We start from the raw sequence: 20,226 nt of genomic DNA, 5'->3' as shown, positions 1-20,226 counted from the left end.
AAGCAATTTGTTCTTTCATTTACTGCTCAGTGCGTTTAAGTGATATGGTCTAGGGCATTAAATCACTGCACTGTATTCGGATGTCTCTTTAGTAGAGGCCGCAATGCTCTCTACGGCAGATCTCTATATATCGTAATTGTAACTTCATGCTCTTAGGTATCAATGGGGAATTTGCCACACTGTTTTTATACAAGAAATGAAACAGTTTTTAAAATGTAGTTTGATTTTGCCATCTACCTCTCAAATACTAGCAGTTAAATAGACGGATTTAAATTCCAATCGACCTACGAAAATTTCAAATTTAGTGGAATATATATAGCCGCATTCAAGGTACTTACATTTAGCTGCTCCAGCATTATCCAGTTTGAGAACGTTTCGTAACGGTGAGATGTTTCATAAAACTTATTTTTGACTCGTGTTTTGTTGTGTTGTCATTACATGTCCTGAAACTATAGTGAAGTCAACGTTGCTACAACCCATCATTTAATGAGAGGACAACAATTTCATTCAAAGGAGTCTAATGAACAGCGACTATCATGTATCTAGATCTGCGATTCATAACAAATATGGTGTTTGTTCATTAATTCTAATTTCATACTTTGTAGTCAACACAAACTCATAATAAACATATTGTTAGACTGATAATTTGCACCTTAAATAATTTCTGGACTATATTTAATGATGTGCACGTTATGATTGTATGTTTTTAACATCTTAATTGAAAAGTAAGTTGTAAGAGGACACATAGGAATATCACGGCGTGGATTAAATAAATGCAAAGTAGACGATGGCAAATAAAAGGAAAAAAGGTGAAATTTTACAATGCTAAGTACATGTCCCTAAATAAAATGAAATGCAGATGGGAGAATCAAATGGAATGTTTCATGTAATCCGATTTAATATTCAAAATTGAAAGATGTTTGTAAAAGACACTGAAACCAAAATAACTGCAGCAAAAATAGAAAATAATGACAGAAAATAGTGGACGATCTAGGAAGGAGTCTATATATGAGGTGTCTTTATTACATAATGTTCTGAGTTTAGGAAAGAAATAATGCATATTGCACCGAAGAAAAAAGAGAAAGAGCAATTTTTTGTCTTTTGGAATAAAAGAGTCCAATATTTTGGTGTGGGATATATTTTTTAAGGGGATAAAAGGGAAAATCGGAAGAAAACTCAATATTTCTTAATTTTCATGACGCAAATCAGCCTGTCTTGCAGTTGATAATATATCTAGTATAGTCAATCCGGCTATTTGTAAATTTTCCGACCGTTTCACTCCGACTGCCTACCTGTCTACCTGCCTGTTTATCTTTCGTGTCACCTGCGTGTGCGAATGCATGCGCGCTCGAGTACTTCATTAAAAGATATAAGCAGTGAATTTGACCAAACTGGTTATTACTTGCGAGCCATAAATGACAGCAGTAATAATAGAACAGAGCTTGGTAATTTTCCTCTTCATTAATTCATGTATTACTTTTTCCACTCTAGCAAACGATGCGCATCATTAGCTTCGATTGCATTCACTTGCAGCGACGCAAGAAAAATATGTATGCATTGACTGCTTTCCCATAAACTAGCTCAGTGTCTAAATGTTAACCAGCGCCAGAAATGTGAAACCGAGACGCAACATTCATTATGGACCCCATCGAGTCCAATCTAACATGAGCGCCAAACCTATTGTCAGGTTTGGAGCATGATTTCCATGATAAAACTTGACTGAAACTTTTAGTTAGAAATGATTCTAATCGGCCATTTGTATGAATTGTTTTTGTATCAGAATCATTTCTTGGCAGACGCTGTTTTTCAACGTAGAATTTGCATAATAACTGCTGACCTTTTCACTTCATCTTTGATCTCCTTAGTTTGTCGCTCGCTTCGACCCTATTTGAATGATTGTCTTCATTAGATTTAGGGATAACTGTCGATATAGTGCAGATAGTCATTTGTATATATGATCTGGCTTAATGAAAGACATTCTCTGGCAATCTTGCTGCCATAGGCTTGACTTGATGTTTCTTTTGTGTGCAAATCTCTCTCTTTCTCTCTTTCTCTCTCTCTCTCTCGTGACATTCCTACTTAAAAGGAGGTGTATATTCAATTAGACAATATGGTTTCTAAAATCGACCATAAATCACTTATGTCTGATCTGACCACATTTTTAGGGCAAAGAAAAAAAACAGCAGCAAATTTTCTTTTCTGATCTGATCTGATCTGAAAACTGGTCTCATTGATCTGCCTGTTGTAGCATAATGAGGAAGTGAGCCTACAGGTTGCAGCGCACATGCTAAATCAGTCTGTAATTTAATGATCTGCAGTATTGCATTCAAGTCTTATTCACATCAAACGTAGGCAAAGATCGATCTCACCTGAGATTGGAAATGAAGCCTAGAATTGAACGCGTTCTGACGGCTGACAAGATCTAACGATGAGCTCATGTTTCAGGGGCGATTAAATGTAATAAAGACCAATTAATTCTTTCTTTTTAACCGGGTGTGAGAAACGACTTGAACCTTTGTTATTGACGCACTGCTTGATTATTACTTATGAGACAGTTTCGAATGACGCTTACAAATCTTCATTTTCTGACATTTTAAAGCTAAACGGTGGTAGATAAACTGCGCAAACACTGAGGGAACGCTTCAAGATTGGTAATTGACTCTTCGCCCGAAGAACACACAACAATTTCCTGGTATATTCTTCATAAGAAAATACAGTTTATACAGCCGGAGCTAACCGAAGTAAATTTTTTTCTATCACCATTAAATAGCTGATTACAGCCACCAGGAATTTGGGCATCAGTGAAATACAACAGAATTTTTTCTGTTGCTTTGGATATACTTGTGTATCCCCGTATCTTTTGAGTGGAGTAAAATCCGAAAATACGAACGTTTTTGTATTACACGATATTAAAACGTAACGTAAAGTACGTTGGTTAAATAACAATGAGGTATGTTGTGATGGCCTTCCTTTCTATTATATTCATGGTCTTCTAACGTCACACGAGCAAATGAACTTTTTTCAGTTCTCTTTCAAATTCACGCACAGAAATCTCGGGTATTTGATCAGCATCAAAGTATTGTGTTTGTTGCGACATTTTGGTTGTTCTGCGCACACTACCGCAGCTGCATTCTACCTTACGTTTATAACCCTGGGCAGTTGGTTGTGATCGTTGGAGTGACTTTCCTCCAAAAAGGATAGGGCGCGATTACTACGTGTGAGGAAACTCCGAGCAAAACCGAGCGTATTTTGGATAAGAGTACAGGCTCACGTAGATTCTGTTACTATTTGATATTATTTAATAACAGTATGTCTTTCAAATGCACTTATTGGTCGATAGACATTTTAATATCGAACATTCAGTTTTGCTTTTTAAAAATTACAGACTAAATCGCAAACTAATATGTGTCATGGTCTTTATAAAAAGGTTTCAAAATCATTTTCACAAAGAGGAAAATGTACAAAATCAGCTATGAGCATCAGCGATGATGCCTGGCAAGAGCAAATTCGGGGATTGCAATTGTAAAATTGCTAGAACTATTTATTTTGATTGATAGATTTGTCATACAGATACGTACTGTAACCTTGGTTGGTTACTTATTTTTAAGAGAACGGCGGCTTAAAACTCAGAACAACTTCAGTTACAGTCCATGAAGATGTTTATTCTTCCCACACGGACTACAGGCTGGCACGCAGACAGGGACAGTCACGACGATCTCCCGGGGTCTCCCTCTTTCTACTTTAGACAGGGGGGACCCAAAGATATTTTCTGACAGTCTTCCAAAATATCTTTGTTGATTCATCCTTCATTTTTGACCGTCTTCCGACAGAAATAATTAGATACCCATCAATGTTAACTTGGAAATCTGACCGTCTTCCGGAAGACCCAGAAGACGGCCTAAATCCGCCCCTGTTAGAGGCCCAGTTTTTATAGGGAATCACACGGATTCCTGCGTGCCGTAAACTATTAGTGAGCGTAAATAACTGTATCCTATCTAAACAGTCGATCATTAAAACTAGATACAGGGACTCCGGTTACATAACGCTCGGACCTGGGACCGGCTTTAACGAAATTGTCCCAGGTGTTTCGAATTTTTTTTTTTTTTTTTTTTTTTTTTTGTGGAAGAGATCAAACGAGCCAAATGGAAATAATGGGGCCTAAGTACCTCGACGATTTTAGGATCGTCACCGGCTCTCCCTTTTCTGTCATCGGAGAGAGGTGTGCTTTCAATTACTTAAATTAATTACTTTACCGAGATTTTTGTCTCTAATTTTGCTTTCTCTTCCGTGATTGTAAATGTGATTTAAAGGCAGAGTAACCAACAAGAAAAAAAAAAAAAAAACGGACAAGATGGCGTTTTACATTTTCCTCGGTTTTTCTAAGATGCAGAGAGAAAATAATGAAAAGGAAACTGGACAGACAGACGTTGAATAGACTGCATGGCGGCAATAAATTGCTACCAACGGTAACACAAGAGAGAAAAAGAGACCGACCCTGAGATAATGTTGATTTCATAAATATTAATGTCCACATTAGACAATGCTGGTTTCGCTATCCTGAAATCAAATATTTGTACTTAAAATTCGTTTTAATGCAAATTGGATAACTAGGTTAATCGTACAATTCTAATACTGAGAAAAAACTCCGAATGATGTGATTAAATTTTTTCACTCGATTAGTGAATTTGCGATACTATCAAATAACGCCCACAATTCCTGCAAAATTTTTCATTCCAATGATTTCCAAGTTGTGCATAGTCAAGTAAATATGATATCACAGTGTTACGTCTGACTGTTGAATATCAACCGTTTTGGGAGGGTCAAGGCGAATACTAAAACCCTATGTAATAGATAAAGTAAGAGTGAGGCGAGGAACTTAACGCGGCATAGAGGAGATAATAGGGGAGACGAATTTGTTATTTATATTATTTATCTTTCATTTACAATTGAAGTGCATGACGTCCTCTTTTTCGCTTGAAGCCTCGCGACAAGTGGTTTATCTGACTCGAACCACAGCTCGTTAGCGGTGCGTGTCCTGACTCTACACGGAACAAGGGACGGTACGGCCTGTTGTTTTCTGTTCGAACTGTAGTATTAGGTAAGAACATACAGGTGGGAAGACGGTTATCACCAAACCCAGGTCAGTGGGTGTGCTTGAGTGTGCTGCGCTATGCTTGGCATCTCAGTCGTGATGTACAGACTTAGTATGTAAAAAGTGAGGTACCATCACCTCGACCCATTAGCGCTGTGCTTGTTGAAGGTGTACCTTAAGTGATACCAGCAGATAGAAGTAAAAACTAATTGGATTTTTTCAAAATTTATATTATCATCTGAGAAACAGATAAACAAGAATTAGGTCATTTCTTACGCTCTAAGTACTGACTAAAACCTTTCTGGTCTCTTGTCGGAAATAGAATGAAAATGCACCAGCTGTTTTTTTAAGACTAAAAAATAAGTGAATTCTACGGGCTTTAGTTTAAACGCACCAAAAATTGGATTGCATGTCAACATTTTCCATCAGGTACGATGAAATACGAGGAACAATTTAACCGCTTTTGTCTAGAATCCAAGCACGGATACCAAAGTCTGCAGTACGACACTTTAAAAAGTTTCATACAGCGATCCAGTGGAAATGACAGCGAAGGAGAATTTGTCCAAATTCTCATTGACGAGTTAGGAAGAACCAAACAATTCATCTCCGTCAAAATCAAGGAACTTCGAATAACACTGCAGAGATTACAGAACCAAGAAGATGATTTACAGCAAAAATGTCAAAGCTCGAAGAGTAAACGCGAAAACGGATTCTCGCCGATTCAGAGATTGACTGAGCTCACTGACAATTTTGTTGAAGAGCTTAAAGAATTGGCCAAATTCACTTTGCTGAATGGTGAGGGGTTCCGTATGATAGTCGAACAACACGACAAGCTAACCGGGGTCGTCAGCAACTGGTATTTTGCCCAGAACCACGAGCAGTTTTTTGGGAGGGCCTTCAACGAACTAGAGGCCTTTCTGTTTCACGTAAGCGCTGTTTACGGTACCATTAGAAGTGTCCAAGCAGAGTGCGAGGGATCCAAGGGCTCAGACTCGGAAGAAAATGGCGAAAGTGATGTGTTTGAAAGGAAAAGCGTGAAGTATTGGGTGAAGGCGGAAGATACGTTTGCTGTCAAGGCAGCTTTGATAAAACACTTGCCAGTTTATGTGTTCAAGGACAAAAAAAGGTAAGTTTTTTTTTTGTTAACTTCAAAGATTTGATTTATATAATCTTTTAAAGCATTTTGATTTACTGATTTTCTGTAAATAATGTAATTGTCACAAGGTTTACGAAAATAATTATTGTTGTACACGACTTAAAATTGCTGTTAAGGGGGGAATGTACCCGGTAGGTTGGAGATTTTCTCTTAAATTAAAGGTCTTAGCTTTTTTATTCCTGTCACATTCATTTAATGTACATGCGTATCTTTAAAACATCTAATTATGCTTGAAACACGGCTCTAACTAACTAATGGCCTGAACGGAACATATTCTTCAGAGAACATGCCCAACTAACGATATCGTTAGCCAAATACACAAATTAAAAGCTCGTTTTGTAAATTTTTGGCTTAAAAAACGTCCTTTTTGCTCAGCCTGGGAGTTAATGAGCTACGTGGTCACGTGGTCCGATGACGACAATCGTGCCACCCGAGGAGAGAGAGACAAGCAGCATGTTAAGCTGTCAAATTTAACTGAGCTGCATTGTCCACCTGTAAGATGACTTTTCTGACTCCTGATAAAAGTTCATACTCATTCTAATCTCTTAGGGTGTATTCCCAGAGATTTAGATCGATCCAGGGATTAAGATTTAGATCGACCTAACTCCCTGGGGGTTCACGCTAAATATTGCAGTCAGCCGAGCGCGCACCATCGTTAATTACCCCCTTACAGCTTTCAGTAGGCGGGACAGACGCTTAAGCCGGCTAAGCTGACAGTAATCTAGTGACACTCCCCACAGGGATAGATCGATCTAAAATCTATGGAAATGGGGTCTTACCCGAGGGGTCTAAGTCCTCGTGAACATGTGTAAAGCCATTCCAGTCTATTCAATTCTTTAACTAGCATTTAATTATGGTTATCCCAAGTTGTATAAAACACTGCATTCGAATGACTTGAGAGTACTGTTAATCATTCCATACGAGGTCCATGTTATTTGTGAAATTCAGTTCAATTCAATTAATTAAACCCTTGCGCCCTATGGCTCATCAGAATGAAATGTAATAAAAATATAAAGTAAAAAAAAAATTACTAGTAGTTATGATAAAAACTCTTCAGGCTGACGTTAATCCTAGCTCTGATCTTGGACATAACAACGTCATCATGTCCAAGCTCTGATGGTATAGATAAAGTACGAGGCGCTGAACTTTACGCGAAATAGAGCAGATAATTGGCGAGGCGAAGCCGAGACAATTATCTGCTCTATTTCGCGTAAAGCTCAGCGCCGAGTGCTTTATCTGGCTTAAAGCACCCTGTGCACTGGTGCGTGGAACGCATTCGTGGATGACGTGACTTTACACGAAATAAAGCACGGCGCGACCTATTGTCTTTTGACAGGAGAGTGCTTTAAGAACATTTTAAGTACTTTCATAAGTAGTTTAATTGTAAACGTAGTTAATGGATAACAATTTAATTAGCTTGAAAACACTTTGTTTGTTTAATAAAATTTTTGATGTATTTCTGTCTAATCGTTCTGAAGCAAAAACATTTTAAAATTCTTAAAAGAATAAAATGAAATTCATCCTCGATGTCATCTAAAATACATAGTTTACAGGTTCTTAATTTTTATTTGTGCCTGTTTACCTTGCCGTTTCTATAGCTAGATTATGTGATGAAAGTCAAAATTTGACAATTAATTCCTTACATTTATGTGAAATTAGCTTATTTAAATAGAATTACAGTGTAAAATTTTCAACCACATGTTGGTACAATAGCCCTTTACTCCTTGTGGATATTTTCTCGGTCAATGTTTGTCTGAAATTATCTTTCAATCTTTACTCTGTCAAGGACAGTACAGAGTTATCTGACATATTTTCGTGAAAAATTAATGACAAGCCAAGTTTCTCCAGTTAATCCGTACTCAAATTACCCAAGCAAAATTTTTCTTGAGTAGATCTTTATAGCACGCTATTTACAATTTTTCGAAGAGGGGATTTAAAGCAATATTAAAAAATCGTAGCTTCATACTTATTGGAAGTGGGTATCTCCCGCTTTTCATAATATACTAAATTATGTACAATAAACTAAGTTATCACTAGTGCTCTTTTTTACACCCAATATTCTTTTTTAAAAATCCGTATATGCCTTTCTTATATCCCTTACCATGTGCTCTCTAAGTTATTGGAGGGTTTTATTGTTAAATGGATTTGGGACATTGTGACCAATAAGATTGACCTTAGGCAGTTCGGCAGCATGAAAGGGAGCTGTACGACATACGCACTGATCGAAGCTATAGACCTTATTGCAAGGCAGACTGACACTCTAGGACAATATGCCAGAATGCTTTTGGTCGATTATACTAAAGGATTCGATAGAATAGACCACACCCTGCTTAACCAAAAACTGTCTGAATTAGGTATCCCTGGAATTATTTCAAACTGGATTTACAGCTTCCTAACTGAGAGGAAACAAAGTGTGAAGATAGGTAGTGTGAAATCAGACTGGCTATGCATTAATGCTGGTGTACCACAAGGCACAAAACTTGGTCCAGTTTTATTTGTTATTATGATTAATGATCTGAGCACCAAATGTGACACATTCAAATATGTAGATGACACCACAATTCTAAGCTACGGGAATACCGAACTGCAGGACAATCTCCCTGATGCAACAACAGAACTCACTCTCTGCTAATAAACTAACAATAAATACTACCAAGACCAAAGAGATCATATTTGATTTCTCCAAAAATGGACACAAAACTACACCCTTACTAGTAGAGAATCAAAGGATTGAGAAAGTGGGGTCTGCTGTCTTCTTAGGGGTTAGGATCAGTAGTGATATGAGCTGGGAAGGTCACATCTGTGATATTTGTAAAGAAAGCAAGTAAAAGGCTACACAATCTTAAGCTTTTGAAAAGAGCGGGTATTCCAACCAATGAACTTGTAAGCTTTTACACATCAGTAGTCAGACCTACATTAGAATATGCATGTCAGGTGTGGCAACCAGGTCTCACACAACAACAAGTTGATAAAAATGAATCCATCCAGATTAGAGCATGTAAGATTATATTCCCAGAGCAGCCCTATGATGGGGCACTTGAAACGTGTAAACTTATCACTCTTGCTTGTAGAAGAGATGGACTATCTAAAACATTATTGCATAACATGTACTCCGAAGGACACAAAATCCATCATTTGCTACCAGAGATAAATGAAAGTTCCAACACTTTGCACCGGGTTTATAAGTACACTGTGCCAAAACTGAGGACTGTACGATCATCCAAAACTTTTATCCCATGGGCTTTATCAAATTTTAAGAACTGAGGCTTTTATGAACTTTTAATGTGTATCGCATCATTTTAACACTTAAAAGGTTATTTTAAGATCGTGCATTTCACCACTATTAATTTTTATTGTAAAATCCAACTTTTTAAGTTGCAAATAAATACATATTATTATTATTATTATTATTATTATTATTATTATTATTATTATGTTAAATCTCCATGCTACAAGTGCCTTTTTAAAAATTTTGATTGATCCTCTCTTCTCCAATTTATTGAATTTGAAAGTGAAAATTCCTTAATATTTTGATGTTATTTCACATTTTTTATAGATAAAATCATCAATAAGTCTCTAAAGAAAAATCCCTGTCTCACTTTTGTAGTACTTTGTTCAAGTGTTATAATACCATTAAAAGCATTTATAGCTGTCCAGGTGCCTGAGAAAATCAGACGGCTAAAAATGGTGTTTTTGTCCCCAAATATCCAAGTCACACGATGAAGTTGGAGATGTGTTTCAAGCATAATTAGATGTTTCAAAGATACATTAAATGAATGTGACAGGAATAAAAAAAAAAAAAAAACTAAGACCTTTATTTAAAGAGAAAATCTCCAACCTACATTCCCCCCTTAAAGGTGAAACTGTGTGGATTGGGAATGTCGTTAAAAAAAAAAAAAGAAAAGCGCGTAGAAAGAGAAAATAATCAGAAAAAAACACAAAAAAATATCCGTGGATAAATTTTATCACCTTTTACTCGTCGCTGCACTGCACTCACTATAGTCTGTCATTATTTCTAGACACACTCTCTTTCACATCCCGCAAAAAAAAAACGCCTGATTTTACGCTAAGTCGCGAGATTTTGGCTATCTTTGATTGTTGTAGGTCAGTTCAGAACTGGGGCGGTATTCTCGAAGCTATCGAAAACGAATTTTTCATCGAATCCTAATCGAATCCGAAAAATCGGTATTCTGGAAGCTATCGAAAATTTTTTCATCGAAATCGTTCACGAATTTTTTAACGAATCGAAGACGAAAAAATTTCGACGTCGAAAACGTTCGAGAATACCGCCCCTGGACTGGATTCTGATCTGGCCTGCAACATATGCATTTACAGAAGTGTAGTATGACAGGGGCAGATCCAGAGATATTTTCTGACAGTCTTCCAAATTATCTTTGTTGATCCATCCTCCATTTTTGACCGTCTTCCGACAGAAAAAATTAGATACCCGTCAATGTTAACTTAAAAATCTGACCGTCTTACAGAAGACCCAGAAGACGGCCTAAATCTGCCCCTGTATGAGGTGACGTTTGCGATCTGATGGGTTTTATATCAACAATGTTGTGTGTCAAATATCACTGACCCAATTTTCATACGAGCCCTATATATTAATGGTTTTGCGTAAGAGTTCTTTTTTTTTATAGTTGTTTATGCGGGGAATAATTTTATGCAGTTACTAGTAGATATGTTTCTGTATACGGGTGATATAGTTTATATAGTTCTTTGTGAGAAAATTGTACAAGTAATGTGTCTCATAAATGAACTTTGCTTGTGAACCAGGCATTGGAAGGAAAACGAGCAATAATTTATTAAATTGTGGTGCGTCTGTTATCACTTATGAGAAAGGGTATAAAAATATGAGTTATAGAAAACCCTATCATGAAGCACCAATCTAAGGGTTTACAGAAAACTTGGGAGTAGAAAATTATAAATAAATAATATATCCTTTTTATCGGTAATACACTACACTCCACGTGGTTTGCGCACGTGTAAACCGGATATAGTGTTATTTAGTGTTAGTCAAAGAGTCGAAGACAATCTCAGACAAAAATTGGCTGGAACTGTTAAAAATACAATGGCATTTTTCTGGCGGTTTTTGATGAGAGACGTCGTTTGCCCTTGACATACTTTTATTGAAGACCGACGAGGTTTTTCTTTAGATGCTTGGAAGTCAGAATAACAAAAAGAGTTGTTGAATAATTAAATTTTATTTTGTGTGACTTGGTACTTGTTAGTCCATGGACTCTGGACCGTTCATAAATTTCTTAAAATATTTGTTTACCTACATGCACAATAGGGGTAACCCTGACAATAGACGACTTAATGATCAGGCCAGATACAATATTCCAATGAACTTTATGATATCAGATTTGATGAGACTCTATCTCTTTAAAGAGAAAATCTCAGAGAAGATCGCTATGATCTTCAGGCCACGAATAAGCGAATGCAAACTGATCTAGAATTCTCGTAAAAGCTTCCAGGCAATAGTTACATTCCATTTAGCTTATTAAGTAGGTCATGTATTCCAATAAGTGCATTATTATTATTATTATTGTTATTGTTGTTGTTGTTGTTGTAATGCCATCTTGTAAATGAACTGTAAATTAATCCTAAACAGTGCAAATCAAAATTAATTGTTATTGCTTCCACTTTAAATAATCTGTTTGGTAGTGCTAAACTTGTGATCGCTTTCTTGTGCGGATTACTAAACAGCTTCAACCAGACATGACACAGAGCTTTGTTTTTATATTTTTGTTGATCATTCATAAAATGTTGCAGGACCAAATTTCCGGCAAAACAGAAAATATCTCCAGACGAAAATCTGTTAGAGAGTACTCCACCATCTACAACATGGGTCTCATCGGTGTATTTAGACAACCCTAGCTTGGCCTGCTACCACAGGCGGGTGAAGCTTGAGGAAGGAGCCTTTTTGATTCGATTACGATGGTACAATCTACCGCATGGCAAAAACGTAAGTCCCAATCGTATTTCTAGTACTTAATTGAATATATATATCTTTTGTATGTGCCATTTATGTGAAAAAGTTATTTTTTTCATTTGTATCTAAATGTCTACTTGACAAAGTTTAAATTAAGCCTGTGGAATATTTTGTATTTCTTGTTAGAGTCCAAGAATAGACGGCCCACCCGGTGCAGAGGTGTTTGTGGAGAGGAAGACACATCATGAAAGCTGGGTGTGGGAGAACAGCATTAAAGAACGTTTTCTATTGGCTGAGGATGACGTCAAAGGATATATGCTTGGTAAGAGTAGACTGCCATGTGTGGATTCTCTTTTCAAGACTAGGCACGAATTCAAACAGATACGGTACTAACAGAACTAATGTGAAGACTACTTGCTATTTTGTTATGCTGTTTTGATGAACATCTTTTTTCTTATTTAATTTATTTTGCGGCATTGATAATAATAACACCGCCCTCTCGTTTAAGGAGAGTCAAAGTCTATTCCACGGGAAGCAAAGAAAGCACTGGCTAGTGACATACAGGGGCAAATAACCAAAGAAAACCTGCAGCCCCTAGTGAGGACAGTGTATAAGAGGACGGCATTTCAGCTACCAGACAATAATGACGTACGGATTACTATCGATGTTGACTTAACCATGATAGACGAGGGGGATCGTCTTAGATGCGAGTCTGAGTGGAAGCGCAATGAAGAAGGTTGGAAACGGTTCTTGGTTTAGAACTTAACCTTTCATTTCTTGATAAATTGTGACTAGGTCAACTACTCTTATTTATATTGTAACTATCATTAGTCTTTCTGTGACTATCATTCCATTACTGCCCATCAGTTTATAGGTGTAATGCCAATTCCTGGTCAAATGAAATTCATTAAAATACACCATTGACCTGTACATTATGTTTATTTCAAGGTATAATCAAGAACCAAGATTATCGGTTGTTTCCGTACACAATCCTCGAAGTGAAGCTCAGGATTCCTCCGCCTGAGTGGCTTGATGCCCTAGTGGAATCTCCATTCATCCGCCCTGTGCCAAAGTTTTCCAAGTTTCAACACTCGGCTGCTAGCTTTTTTCCTCTCAAAGTCAAGGAATTTCCATATTGGTACAATGATGATGTAATTCAGAAGAATAACCGTGTTTATAACAAGGTGTGTAGAAGTGTTATGTAAGACCTTTTAAAAAGATTTTAATGTTAATTTGCCACATTATGTTTGCGTTAACGATGTTGTTTTTATTTGAAAATGTATCATTTGAAAATGTACTGTTGAGGAAATTCAGTTAGAAGGAAGTGGTATATTCATGTGAATTTATGTCTTTTTCAACTCACTGATAGTGAAGGCAAGTCGAATAAAGCAATACAATACTTACTGTCTCTGCTGGGACGTATTTAGTTGCATGCAATTTACGTTTTTTCCTTAGGTTATTTCAGACCGTGGCAAAAATGATTACCTCTTCCAGGATGAGGATTCAGCCTATGTCACAGCTGGCGATCATTCCTCCGGCACTTTGAATTACGCCGGATCCAGTCGTGAGAGCATCACCATGACAATTGAAAGTGGGAAAATTCCCGACATCCAGGAGGAACAGAGTAAGAAAATTTCGCTTTATTTTTGACATTTTGCAAACACATCGGGTTACTATTAAGTAGACCTACATGAACATACTACCCCGGTAGATTCAAATATCATTTTTTCTCGCTCAACAATGAATTCCTTTAATGTACAATATTAGTTTTGCTTTATTCATCCACGATCTAAATACATTGTCTATTGTCTATTCCTAGTCATTTTAAGAAGCCTCGATCATCATAATTTTTTTTCCGATTTTATTTTTTAACCATTGTGAGTATAGTGCTGTTGACTTTTGATACTGTAGTGAAGGTAACGAAGATGGTTACCGCAAAATGCACTGTATAGCCATAGCTGGGAGCAGGATTGCATATTAACGACGTGTTGGGTCGAGTGTAAACTGAGGGAAATAGACACCTTTATATTTGTTTTCATTGGGTGTGTGGATAAGGCGATATGCGTCACTGCGCAGTTTTCTCTGGGGGAATAATGTATGTCACTTACGTATCTGTATACAACAGTCTTTCTGTCCACTCACTCTTATTATATAGCTTCATTAAATAAAGTGTCTCATTTTGTACAGAAAGTCTGAGATACAGAAACTTCATTCTGCCCAAGTTCTCGAAGAATCATCACAAGACAAATCCAGATGACCAGAAAGAGCAACCAAAAGCAATGAAACGTCTGAAAGTAGAACCAAAAACATATTTTGCAAATGAAAGAACCTTCATTCAATGGCTAACGTCTTCGCTATTATTGGTAAATTGAACCTGTTCCTCTTGCTTGGTTTTTCCTTACTCCTTCAGTTGTTAAAGCTCTCTAATGTTCTCAACATTCTTAAATACTGTATCTTCAACATAATAATACAAAAAAAAAAAAAAAAAAAAGAAAAAAATGACTTACAATTATTCGTTTTGAATGAATATTATTTCCACGTTTTTGCCTTCTTGTATAGAGTATGCTGTTGTTTTTACACCCCAGCCAAAGAAAACACTCTGACGTCCACTCTGTATTGCAGGTAACTCTCAGTGGTGCCCTGGTGTCCCTTGGGGACAGAGACGCTCGGGTGGTAGGTCTGCTGTTCATGCCCCTGGCCATACTAATACTGATATACGCCGCCGTCATGTTCTATGTAAGTAACCCGTTGCAAATTAAGAAAACTGTATATGAACAAACGTAAAGACACGAACGATCTGAGCGGTAGATCAATCGGTCAATCGATCGATAATTCAGCCAATTAATCAAGTGATTGATCGATTGAACAGTAAAACAGTCAGTCAATAACATGATTAATAAATTAACTTTGTTTTCTTTGGATTTTAAATGTTTAATTGATTAAACATTTCAGGAAGTTCAATTTTACAAAACTTCTGATATTCAATTTTTTTTAAACTATGAAAAATTAAGCCATTGTTTTTGAAATGACCCATATTATAATGAGCTATGTTTTCCAACCTTAGCTGAGACTGTACAGGATCAGACATCACTCCAAGTCGGGCTACCATGACGTCATTGGACCTGCCGTTCTGACCGTGTTCCTGTGTGTGGCCATGTTGTCCACCTTTTCTCTTCACTTTAGAAAATATTCCGCTTTGTTCAAAGAAGAAGATATTCCTGAAATTTCACCGCCAAAATCAAGTACATTTTCATTCAGTTACTTACATATAATAAGCTGCAAAAGAAATTAGCTTGAAAGCAATTGTCGGTTAACAAAGCCCTGTATAAACTGGGGTTTCCTTTCTTTTGGTTTTTAATTTCTTTAACATTATAGAAGGGCATAACTTTTTATTTGCTATAGCTGCCATTTACAATCACAAAGATAATTGTATGAAAATAATTAATGCAATTCCCAATATTATTTTTCAGGTTTGCATTTTGGTCTTCACGAGTCTCACCGTTGTCACAGACTGAACATAAGCCTGCCCCCGTTTTTTGAGCCGAGTGATGCGTTGCTGGATCACTCTGGTCTGTACCTGTGGACATGTTCTGGGAATATTTTGGCCAAAATCCACCTCCAGAGTGAAAAAGTTGAGGAATACATACAGATCAGCGGTAAGGAAGTGAAGAAAAAGCTGTTACAAAAATCAGAAAGGTGACAGTCATTGAATTGGATTTCTATTTAAGTGGTTATTAATTGACTTGTCAACGGCTTTGTTTTGTCGAAATTGAGCTCCATTTAGTACTCTCCCTATTAACTACTCTTAACTTTCTTTTCTGTTTTTATTTTCCAAAATTGTGATCGTGCTCTTTTCAGAAAAAGAAAGATATGATATTGAAGGGTTGACCTTCGGTAGTTCAGCGGCACCGGATATGATCTACATCGCCACGGAGTACCCAACCAACCAGGCACTGCTCTACAACCTGCAGGATCAAACGGTTGTCGATGCCATAGCGCTGAATCAGTTTTTAGGTCGATACTGAATATAAATGCTAGAAATGGCTCTTTTTACGAGTTACAACAGCCAATTCAATTTAATTTAAATGTTTATTCAAAGTTGTTTGGTGTAACGTTTTCCTTTTCTGAATCATTCGTTTGACTCTTGATAACGCACTCTTGGTTGTTTTGTCCAATTACTTGTGTAGATAATGACCACAAACGGTTGATTTTCCATCATTTTTGTCGATACTGAATATCAACGCTGGAAATGGCTCTTTTTTTATGAAATTTAACACTCAATTCAATTTCAATGTTTATTCAAAGTTGATTGGTGTTAAGTTATCTTTTTCTGAATCATTCATTTGACTTTTGGTAACGCACTGCTTGTATTGTCCGATTACGTGTGTAGATGATAATAATAAACGTATATAATTCCACAGGCGAGAAAGCAGTCTTCGAAGGCATAACCTACAGCGAAATGTCCTGGTACGGCAATCCCCAAAAAGACAATACCTCTGGCACATTCTTCGGCTCGTCGACTGACTTTATCCAGGTCTTCATTCTGAAGTCGGAGACATCATCTGAGAAACTAGTGCCAGTGCCTTTGCAGGCTATTAAAGTAGAAACCAAGATTGGGTCGCTGACAGTTTTCAATAACTCCTTGTTTGCTCTATTGGACAACCTTCGTGTCCTGCGCTCGTGGGACTTGGCAACCTCTGAGATGCGAGAATACAAACTCCCCACGGCCAGCAAGCAGTGGGAAGGAATAGCATTCGATAACACTGTCCTGAACTCTTCATCTCCTCCTGGGGAAGTAATAACTTATCTTGTAATGGATTCACCGCCACAAATCTGGCGGCTTTTATTTTCAAGAGAGAAAGGATTCTTGGAATGTTGATTTCTTTGTTTTGGTAAAATCTAAAAAAAATCAGAAGGGCATTGCATCTTAAGTTGAAAAACATTTCGGTAAAAAAGGTTTGGCTTGGTAGTTAGAGTTTACGTACCAAAGGTTCTCTCATTTCAGCATCAGCTGAGTTGAAAGTATGCAGAGCACTTCATCTTATAAATCCTTGCATTTTTATTTGCATTGCAACAGATGAAAATCGGTAACAAAACAAGACATGAATTTTGTTAGACTGCAAAAAAAAAAAAAAAAAAAAAAAAAAAAAAAAAAAAAAAAAAAAAAAAAAAAAGAGAAGAAAAAAAAAGAAGGTTTTTAGAGAACAAGCAGGGCTTATATGGTGTTTGTATTTTATCATTTTATCGTGTATCCATTAGATTATTGCCGATCCGTAGAAGTCGGTCACACAGCATAAAGTTGGTTAATTTTCATCACTGGCCATTTGGCACTGTTAATTCTTAAAGGATCAGATTGGCATCAAAGAAAATTAATAAGCTGTTTGACTCTGATTATGCAATACAAAATTATTTATCCATAAAAATACGTATAACTGTTTGAACTCAACCGTCTAGAGATTTTTTCTGAAAATATCATTTCTAAAGGACACGTACAATTAACATCACCAAACCTGTCAACTCGCGAGAAACTTGGATAACCGAACAGATTGTCTTTGGTGCCAATCTGATGTAGAATAAAGGACGGTCTCTTCATTGATTGACAATAGATCCTGATCTCATGTACAGATAAGTTAAGGTCTCAGGAAACTATTTGTGCATTATAATTGGCGTGTGGGAATTTCCATCGCTCAACCAGGAGTTTCCCCACAGAAATTGTATTAGATTTCTTTTTAATTCCATCGACGAGATTTAATCAGGATTTTGTCATTTAAGGCAAAATGCGATCTGCCTAGTTAAAATTCAGCGTATTATCAGACTATGGCCTTATAGTAGGCCTACTCATATGTAATGTCTGGGCTTCTTATTCCTTGAGGCAAAAAGATAAAAATAGAGACCAAAAAGAGAGTCCTTTTAATAGGCAGTATCTTAGGATTGGTTTATATCTTTTTATTTCATTAGTAGATGAGTGGGTAATGCATTTGAGACAAAGTGGTTTATTTGATCAGCTAACTTTTAATAAATTCCGTTTATTAACTTTTTCTTTAAACTGTTTATTTGTGAAATATGGGTTTTGAAGTATGTATTGCAATATCTCGCCAGTTTTGACGGCAGATGTACAATTTATTAGCAGTAGTGCATAAATTTAATTAGTTACTAACCGTTAGAGAAAGCTACTAAAACAGAGTATTACAAAAGGGTAGAGAAGTAACAGATTACATGATATGCTGTTGTTCCAGCGGCAACATTATTCATGATCATATGGAAAAGAATTCTAACATTGTTTTCAGACACACTGTAGAGTGGACCGACAAGTACAATGTACAATGTATTCATAAAATTTCATATTTCTCTAGACTGTGTTTTGAACTTCAAATTGTTATTTTGAACAAAATGTCATCTTATTTGAAAGTAAGGCCTACATGCATCAGAGGAAAACATACCCGAGACGTACCTATTTTGGCTACGTATATACTGGGTATCCTGGTGTTTTTTTTTAATTAAAAATAATTATTTAGTGTATAGATTCCCCACGTCCTATAGCTTGTAACGATTTACATATAATTGAATTATTAGCTGTATTCATTTTAATTCTAGAAAATGAAATGAAGCTTGAAAGAAAATCACAAAAAAAAAAAAAACATTTTTGTTTCTGCAAAGCAATGAAATATAGATTACATCTACTGTCAGTAACACATGGTCAGAGTAGGGCAGTAAATTTTCTTGCGTCATATAATAAAAAGGTGCAAAATTGTGTTTGTTTTTCTGTCCTTACATAAACATTTTTAAAGCACTCTCCTGTCAAAAGACAATAGGTCGCGCCGTGCTTTATTTCGTGTAAAGTCACGTCATCCACGAATGCGTTCCACGCACCAGTGCACAGGGTGCTTTAAGCCAGATAAAGCACTCGGTGCGGAGCTTTACATGAAATAGAGCAGATAATTGTCTAGGCTTCGCCTCGCCAATAAAGGGAACCGGAGAAGATCAGCATTGGTCAGAATTGTGCCGGAAGTGACGTGCAGTGGTGTTAGAAACGAAGCTGAGTGGTCATTTTAACATAGAAGTGAACGGCAGTGAAGACGGGTTGTCGGAGGAAAAAGAAGTTTTCTAAACAACATGGTAAGATAACACTTTTTCTTTACGCATTTTGGGCAGAGAAAACTTGTAGAAATAATAAATGCATGATATGAAAACGTGACATGGAACTTGAAGGTGCAAAATCGTGCTTAATTGGCGGTCAACTTGTTTTAAAATGAATGCTGCATCGACCGCCATTGCGACAAAGAGTGTAAATGGAAAATAATTCCAGGGAGGCTGTAAATGGTTAAATTTTTGTCACAGGACAAATAAAACATTTCACTGACAAGATCTTCCCAAAAAGACAAAAAGAGAATTCAGGTGAGCTGACAGGTAATTAAGACTAGCTCAAAGTACTAATAATTGACATTATTATGCAATACTCAGTTGGTAAAACGATTCTCACAGGTAGATAAGATGTAACATGACCAATTTCTATAGGCTAATGATTGCCAGCCTGAGGAAATTGATTGCCAGTCTCTTTTGTCAGTGATTTTTAACTCAGATAAGAGGCTGTCAGAATGTCACCTTTGTCTTGGCATTTGTTTCTGATTAGCGCCTTCCCCAGTGTAAAAGGTAGGCTATATCAGTGTGATCATGTGTGTGGAATTTCATGCCAGATGGACATATAAAGATCTAAAAATTCGTCAATATATTGAAAAAAAGATACAGCTGTGCACAGCAGTCGGAGATCGGTACATTCCACTTGTTAGTAACGAACTACTTCCTGGTTTTCACAAGGCCCTTCAAGACCTCTAAAACATCGTTTTAATTGCAGCCCATACCATAAAACACCCAAAAATACTTAGATATGGACATATCGGATTATATTAATGCCAAATTTCCACATGACAACGATTTATAGACTCCCGGGAATTATTTCCCCTTTACGCTTTTTGTCGCGCTGGCGGTCGACGCAGCATTTATTTCTAAACAAGTTGACCGCAAATTAAGCACGATTTTGCA

General features: G+C 36.7%; 1 protein-coding gene across 1 annotated transcript; it reads left to right on the top strand.

Moving 5' to 3' along the window:
- Positions 1 to 4,340: 4,340 nt before the first annotated feature.
- LOC106175888 (uncharacterized) lies at positions 4,341 to 18,937 on the top strand. The gene is made up of 12 exons (XM_013558045.2): positions 4,341 to 6,218; positions 12,027 to 12,219; positions 12,373 to 12,508; positions 12,695 to 12,922; positions 13,135 to 13,370; positions 13,642 to 13,810; positions 14,374 to 14,549; positions 14,809 to 14,922; positions 15,251 to 15,428; positions 15,657 to 15,842; positions 16,045 to 16,200; positions 16,608 to 18,937. Exons 1-12 carry the CDS (start codon positions 5,527 to 5,529, stop codon positions 17,063 to 17,065), a joined length of 2,922 nt encoding a protein of 973 aa, XP_013413499.2. The 5' UTR covers positions 4,341 to 5,526; the 3' UTR covers positions 17,066 to 18,937.
- Positions 18,938 to 20,226: the final 1,289 nt, after the last annotated feature.

The sequence above is a fragment of the Lingula anatina genome, chromosome 1, assembly GCF_051362555.1.
Source record: "Lingula anatina isolate TDL-2025a chromosome 1, LinAna3.0, whole genome shotgun sequence".
NCBI classification, from domain to species: domain Eukaryota; kingdom Metazoa; phylum Brachiopoda; class Lingulata; order Lingulida; family Lingulidae; genus Lingula; species Lingula anatina.
Note: the sequence above shows the minus strand (reverse complement) of the source record. Positions and strands in the feature narration are given on the sequence as shown.

Coding starts and splice junctions, on each gene's coding strand:
- LOC106175888 (XM_013558045.2), top strand. CDS start 5,527: ATGAAATACGAGGAACAATTTAACCGCTTTTGTCTAGAATCCAAGCAC. Junction 15,843..16,044: donor GGAATACATACAGATCAGCG/GTAAGGAAGTGA, acceptor TGCTCTTTTCAG/AAAAAGAAAGATATGATATT. Junction 16,201..16,607: donor AGCGCTGAATCAGTTTTTAG/GTCGATACTGAA, acceptor ATAATTCCACAG/GCGAGAAAGCAGTCTTCGAA.